The sequence below is a fragment of the Chenopodium quinoa genome, unplaced genomic scaffold, assembly GCF_001683475.1.
Source record: "Chenopodium quinoa cultivar QQ74 unplaced genomic scaffold, ASM168347v1, whole genome shotgun sequence".
Taxonomy (NCBI): domain Eukaryota; kingdom Viridiplantae; phylum Streptophyta; class Magnoliopsida; order Caryophyllales; family Amaranthaceae; genus Chenopodium; species Chenopodium quinoa.
The window spans coordinates 3,859,979-3,867,106 of NW_018742630.1; the positions used below are offsets into that span (position 1 = coordinate 3,859,979).

Genomic DNA, 7,128 nt, shown 5'->3' on the forward strand with positions numbered 1-7,128 from the left:
GCTTGATTTATAGCTATGCTATATGGGTGGCTTTATTCCTCTTTAATGCTAGTAATTATACTTTAATCATTCTTAGTATAAAATCAATGTGAATTTTAATATACTACCCAAACCTGTTAAGAAGAGAAAACTAGCTATGACATCAAATATTATTTGGATGCAAGGATTTTGTATGTAGTTAAAGGTAAATTTTGTATTTTTAGAAAAGGCAAGACTAGGATATGAAAAGGGAGGGCAAGGCTTTTAAATGTAGTTGGACTGGATTGGGTTGAGTTAGCATATCAAACCCATATTGATGTTAGACTTACCCACGCTCTTAATTTCTGTAATTTAACTCACATTTCTCCCTTCTATCCAAAAATAACACATTTTCATATGTGACTAGTCACACCATGTAGTCGGGATTATTTATTTAGGGGGTAACCCCTGACCAATCGAGTAACCTTTGACCGACCGAGTAACCTTGATCGAGTAAACCATGACCAACCGAGTAACCCTTGAATAAGTAATCCCTAAATAAGTAACCCTTGACCGACCGAGTAACCCCAGAATAAGTAACCCCGGCTACACGATGTGGTCAACCAAAAAAAAAAAGCGCTGAAAAAACAAAAATGACTCGCTTTCAAGCCATCTTTCATTCTCTCCTCCAATGCCCTTCTTGTTAGACTCACTATCATGTAATCTTTTTTTTTTTTTTTTTTCAAGAAGCACATGTAATCTTATTTACCACTAGGCGGTTAATTAATTAGTCATTTAACCTCACTCAATCAACCGGCAAATTCCCTACCTGGCCTCCTCCTCATTCCCTATTCATTAAAAAGAGATCGAGAACAGAAAATTGCGGTGGTCCTAGTGATCCTAATGATATAGAAGACGAGGTCCTGTTCCCTTATGCACCAACTTTCCAAGCAAATAATGTAATAAAGCACCCAATTTAGCTACTTTCTAGATGTCTATAACAAAGAAATATACTGTATATTATATATGGACCATATTGTTAGCTAATATAAGGATATAATAACAACTAACGTAACGACATAATGTATTACATCAACTATGCAACCTTTTTCTAAGATATTAATTATTTTTTCGATGGTACTCATTCTAAGATACTCATCTCTTTTATTTTTATTTTGTTGATTTTATTCTAAGATTCCTAAAATAAAAGTTTATTGTTTTTTCTATTCATTTATTATCATCACAGGCTATATATATGGTCTTGTAAAGCTAACACAATTCCTCACTACAACGAACTCACACTACACACATTAAGTTATTCTAGCAATAACAATAATAATAACAATGGATACAGATCGTAGTCTCAGTATGTCAACACTTTCTGAAGCACATCCTGAGACCATGGACTTCCTTTCTAATGCTTGGTGCAACTTTGCCGTTCAAGCCTTACAACCCGAGTTATCATCGGACGTTGGATCATCGGTTCTCGTTCGAGATAACACCATGAAGTCATTTGATTTGGTAAGTCTCTATACTATGTATCATACATCCATTTATTCAAATCGTACATGTCATGTGATACTTGAATTCATAGTTCATACTCAGAACGCTTAGACTCGTTCATCTTCGGCCTCAAGAGCCATATGAAGCTTAGAAACTTAGATATGAAGTACATATGTTTATTTTTCTTCTTTTGGAATTGCAGAAGATGGAAAAGTGTAGTCCAAGAATGGAGGATACAGATTATACGAAGTCAGTACCTCAATGGAAATCAAATGATCTCAAGGTAATAATGGTTTTTTTTTTTTTTGTATATATATAATAACACTAGAATACAAGTACGTTCCGTAGTTATTACTCTGTACTTGATATTACTCCTATTCCTAAATAATTGTACGTTATTTATACGGATAAATAAATAAATTGTTAGTTATTACGATGATATTTCAACCTCATATTGTATAAATTACAGTACATTATTGGTTTTTTTTAAATTGACAATTAATGACATAATGAACTTTGAAGTCATAAATAATTCGAATATAAAAAGTAGGTGAGTGATCCTATAATAGTCCGTATGCTTTTTTCTTATATTATGAGTACATTTGCAGATATGCTTCCATGAAATTCTTAACACTAACTAGCTAAAAACCTAAAAGTCTTGGCTAATTTTCAAGGTTTTTTAGATGTAGCTAGTTAGGCAGGTAGGACTCCTAAAAGTAATATCATTTACAAATTCATACTACGTTCGAATGACTTTTTTTTTTTTTTTTTTTTTTTCTTCTCACTTACTATTCATTTAATTCAAATGTATAAATCAAAAATCATCATGTGTGATCTTGCTAAAATAATTTCAGTGTATAGTATCCAAAGATCAAATGTTCATTATTTGCCTTAGTACATGAGTAGAACAAAACAAAATACAAAGGAAGTACATATTCACTCATATTATGAAAACCCAAGGTTTTCCAAAAAGGCTCTAATATGAGATGTATGTGGGGGCAAAATATAAACTATCATGTCTCAAATCTCATCTCTTCCAAACTTGTAACAAATATATTGTTATTGATAATTTTTGCTGTTTTATACACACGTAACCAAAAAAGGTCAAATCACTAAATTAATTGGTATAAAAGGGAGGCTTAACTAACAAATTGATAGCTAAACTAATTGGTATAAAAAGGGAGTACTCATATTACTTAACAAATTGCAAAAATAGTTGTAGCTTCTTACGGAGTACTCATATTTATTAACATGAAAATCAGGGGTAATTAGATCTAATAAGATAAGTTCAGGTGAAAAAACACACCCTTAATTTAATCTCGTGTATAAACAATAAACTATCCATTTTCTCCTTGTTCTTGTTCTTTCTCCCTCTTTATGACATAACCTTTAAAAATAATAAAGGGGTGGAGCGAAAATAGATGAGGTTTTAAGTGTTGTGTTACAATTATTTCATGCACAAAGGTTATGTTAAATTATGGATCCCTCAACCTTTTATTTAAAATCGACTAAAAATTAGTGAAAATTCTATTGTAGTGTTATGACTTTTGACTAGCACAATTTTTTAAAAATGGATGGATGAGATTATTTGTTTTTTGATTTATTTAAAATTAGTAATTTTAATCAAAAATCATCTTTTTTGATTATTTTATATATATTTTTTATTTCCAGAATATCAAAAATATAAAAAAATAATTTTTGGAAGATAAAAATATATTTAAAATAATTAAAAATTTATTTTTAATTAAAATTACTAATAAAAAATAAATCAAAAAACAAATAATCTCAAACATCCATTTTAAAAAATTATGGTAGTCAAAAGTCATAAGACTACATTAGAATCATCAAAAAATTACGCTAATATATTTTCTTATTCCAATAGTAAAGAGCTCCCTATATATCTTTTTATTCCAATATGTTTTTTGGAAACTATTTCTTCTAATTATTTGATAAACATCTTTTTTAAATAACGATAGTGAATTTACCACAGTAATATAAATGTGATCTGATCTAAAAATCTTAGATATATTCTTTTAACAAACCCCGTAAGATAAACTCGCCTTTGAGTTTATCTTAGGCATTAGTTCGGGTCGGGCTCTGGGTCTAAATTGGGTGAAGCCTCACGGGTCGGGCCACTCATGATGCCGTGATTAACTATGTTAACAACTCATTGATACTGATCTGTTATGTTGTACCATTAGAACCTTTAAGATTTTCACATTAAAGCGACTAAATTAGGAAAGAGGAACTAAAAATTAAGTAATGCTAAAAAGCAAGCTGCCACCATATGTAGTGATTACTGTCTATGCTTTAGCTTCAAAAGTTGTTTATAAAGACAAGTCTTTGCTGTATTAAAGTACAATTAGTACCTAATTAAGTTAATTATACTCTTTACATCCAACCACTTTTGATTATTTAACTTAATTATATGTTCTAACTACTCTTTGATGTTTCTTTACATTTCAGTCTTGGATATGGATGCAACAAGCAATGCACCCGGAGTTGAACTACAATGGCTTTAGGAAGAAATGGGTAGAGTTTCCCCCTTAATTAAAATATATCTCCAAGTGGTTTATATTTAGATTTCTTATTTATTACAACTATGTCACTAGTTAAATTAAATGATGAAATAAACATTTACTCCTATAAGTATTTTTTTATGAAATCATCACATGTTTAAACAATATGTTCTACACTCCCATTCAACTACTTTTTGACTTAGTTTTAATAAATGTTGCTATAAGGTCATCTAATTTCGATAAAAATAAGTATATAAACACATTTATGAGAACACGTTTACAAATAAGTTCATTAGATTGGTAAGATAATATAAATTTAAATAAGTTCTTTATATATATATATAAATTTAAATAAGTTCTTTATATATATATAAATAAGTCATGTAAGTCCAATTCAATTGAATAAAGCACACCTAGTTATACGATGAATTGAAACAATATAACAACAAATTTCATAAGGAAGCATTAGTATTCAGTAGTTTCCACCATATTTAAAAAATTAATTTTATAGAGCACCATCATATTCTCTATCCTAATTTATTTTTCATTTTCTCTATTTGCCTGTAAAAAAATCAACAGTTTGAATGGAAGATGCCCTTTGGGAATGTGTCAATTAAGAAATGGGTAAAGGAGATGAAAGAAAAACGGAAAGAAGGTAAGAGACTTCAGAGGGCAGAAGTGCACGCAGCCTTATCCATAGCTGGGCTTGCAACCGCGCTCGCGGCTATAGCCGAGGAGTCCTCCAAAGGACAACTCGAGCACGAGTCGAGCCCAGCCAGGAAAGCGGCGCTAGCTTCAGCCGCAGCTGTAGTGGCTTCTCAATGTGCCCAAGTAGCTGAATCAATGGGAGCCAAGAGGGAACAACTCAGCACTATCATCAGCTCTGCCATGAGTGGAACTAGCACAAGTGATATCTTCACTCTCACTGCTGCCGCTACTACATGTACGTTAATCATATGTGCTCCCTTTTATTTAACGTTGCATTTTTAAAAATTAAAATCAATATTTAATTTTTATAATAATCATAAATTTGTTGACCAAAATTTAAATTATTAAATAGTTCAATAAAATTGTGTATTTGTTATATTATAGCATTAAGAGGAGCAGCTACACTGAAAGCAAGATCAGGATGCAAAAATAGGTTAAATGGCGAGCCAGTTCTGCCAATTGATGTGGATAGTTGTAAGCTTGATGAAGATCTTGATTATGTTAAATCAAGAGCTACTTTATCCAAGGGTGCTGAGCTCACTATCGAGACTGCTAATGGTACCAACATTTGCCTTTCCTTTTTTTTTTTATATATATATATATATTGCATCTGTTTCTCAATAAAGGCATCACTGTCAGAACAAAAAGCATGAAAGGGGCCAGATATTGAGCTATCCTACAATTCCAATTTCCGACAATTAATCGGCATGATTAACCATAATTAGACGCATTTTTGTCTTTACACATTTTGTTTCTTATTAAAAATAAATCGAATAATGTCAAATCAACAAAATCAAGCTAATATTATGAACGTCACCAACAACATTAAGTCGAATAATATCTTGTACAAGTCAGATATTTGAAAATAAAATTATACCTTGTAAAATAATTTGTCGGCAAATCTAATTTTGGTGCTGTGTGCCCACGAAATGGGAAAACAACTAGAGAGGAACCTTTTGGCACATTTAGATATCAGTACAAATAAGTACACTTTTCTAAATCATATGTTTTCAATAGATGTCTTGGGTATTAATAAAAGTCCTAACAACCCGTTTGATAGATGACAATAATTATAATACGGAGTAACATAATTAATATTAATGGATTAAATAATCGACTACCTTTCTTGAAAATCACCAACAGATCAATAGTCCAGCATGCATGAATCTTCAGGGACTACATTTACTCTTATTAGTAAAAGTTGACAACTACTGCTATATTTCAAGGTTTCATAAGTTCTAAAATTCTCAATTGAGTTCTCTAATCTTCTACTATATGGGATGAATTAACAGGAAAGAGCATGGTGAGGATTGTCGCTATTAATCTAAGCAACGAGGCAAAGGTAAGAAACAGAACACTTCTCTTTGCTCTCAACTACTGTATTACTATATCTCAGATTGGAAAGAAAGACATTACAGGGAAAGAATGCAAAAAAAGCTTTTATATCACGAAAACAGCAGAAAACTAAATGCAGTTTTTGCTGTCACAGGTGATTCTGAGGATCATGAAACGCAATTTTTTAAATGTCATCACAAACAAGAAGGATTGTAAGCAACAACTTTTGATCACTAAATAAACTGCACTAAGAAACTAGCTTCTTAATTCAGACAACTAAATTAATAAACTGGTAAAAAATTTCAGGTCTAGTTCTTGATCTGCATGCTGAACTTTACAAGGATGAAGGAGGAGAAGAATTTGATACTTGTTATCAAATCGTGTTAACAACGACAAGGGGGCCTATAAAGATAGACATGGCTGATGATTACCAGCGTTACAAGATGTGGGCGACAACCATCAATCGAATGTTGGCGATGCCTCCAACACTTGCAAAATATGAACTTCAGTTCTGCAAATATTGAGATTTCATACTACATTTCTTTTTTATGTATTCCAGGTCTGTAGTTTATAATATGCTTCTGTAAAATTTTTATGTACTCCAATCTATAGTCTGTAGTCCGTAATATGCTTCTGTATAATTTTTATGTACTCCAGTCTGTAGTCTGTAGTCTGTAGTATGTTTCTGTATAATTATTCAAAACTCTATATAAGAGGTTCTACCACAAAACCATGTCTTTTGTACTATTTTCACTTCATTTCAACCAGTATCAATCATATAAAAGTATATCAGCTATGTCACCTACACTCTGTTTTTACTATCTAGCACATTTACGCAGTACTTTCGTCCTTCAGTATAAATAATTCCCATCACATGTTTACCTAAAGTTGGGAACTACACTTACAACCTTCCATAATCTACATTCTATGAAGCAAGCATAGCTCTAGGACAGAGAGAGTGCGAAACAATGACGTTGAAACAGTTAGAGACTTGCAGTTTATATCAGATTGCAAATTAACCACATTTACTTCATAACATCACACTTATTCTATAAATAATAAACAAAAGCACCAAACAATTCATGAACTAGTTCTTATTCGTGAA

General features: G+C 31.4%; 1 protein-coding gene across 1 annotated transcript; it reads left to right on the forward strand.

Moving 5' to 3' along the window:
• Positions 1-1,166: 1,166 nt before the first annotated feature.
• Positions 1,167-6,820, forward strand: LOC110721934 (VAN3-binding protein-like). The gene is made up of 8 exons (XM_021901168.1): positions 1,167-1,479; positions 1,664-1,744; positions 3,928-3,993; positions 4,560-4,923; positions 5,073-5,246; positions 5,981-6,030; positions 6,178-6,235; positions 6,330-6,820. The coding sequence occupies exons 1-8, from the start codon at positions 1,303-1,305 to the stop codon at positions 6,545-6,547; spliced, it is 1,188 nt and encodes a 395-aa protein (XP_021756860.1). The 5' UTR covers positions 1,167-1,302; the 3' UTR covers positions 6,548-6,820.
• Positions 6,821-7,128: the final 308 nt, after the last annotated feature.

What these genes read in the sequence shown, in the direction of transcription:
- LOC110721934 (XM_021901168.1), top strand. Translation starts at nt 1,303, where the DNA reads ATGGATACAGATCGTAGTCTCAGTATGTCAACACTTTCTGAAGCACAT. An exon ending in CCATGAAGTCATTTGATTTG is followed by an intron (nt 1,480 to 1,663) that starts GTAAGTCTCTAT and finishes TTGGAATTGCAG; the next exon opens with AAGATGGAAAAGTGTAGTCC. An exon ending in ATGGCTTTAGGAAGAAATGG is followed by an intron (nt 3,994 to 4,559) that starts GTAGAGTTTCCC and finishes AAAAATCAACAG; the next exon opens with TTTGAATGGAAGATGCCCTT.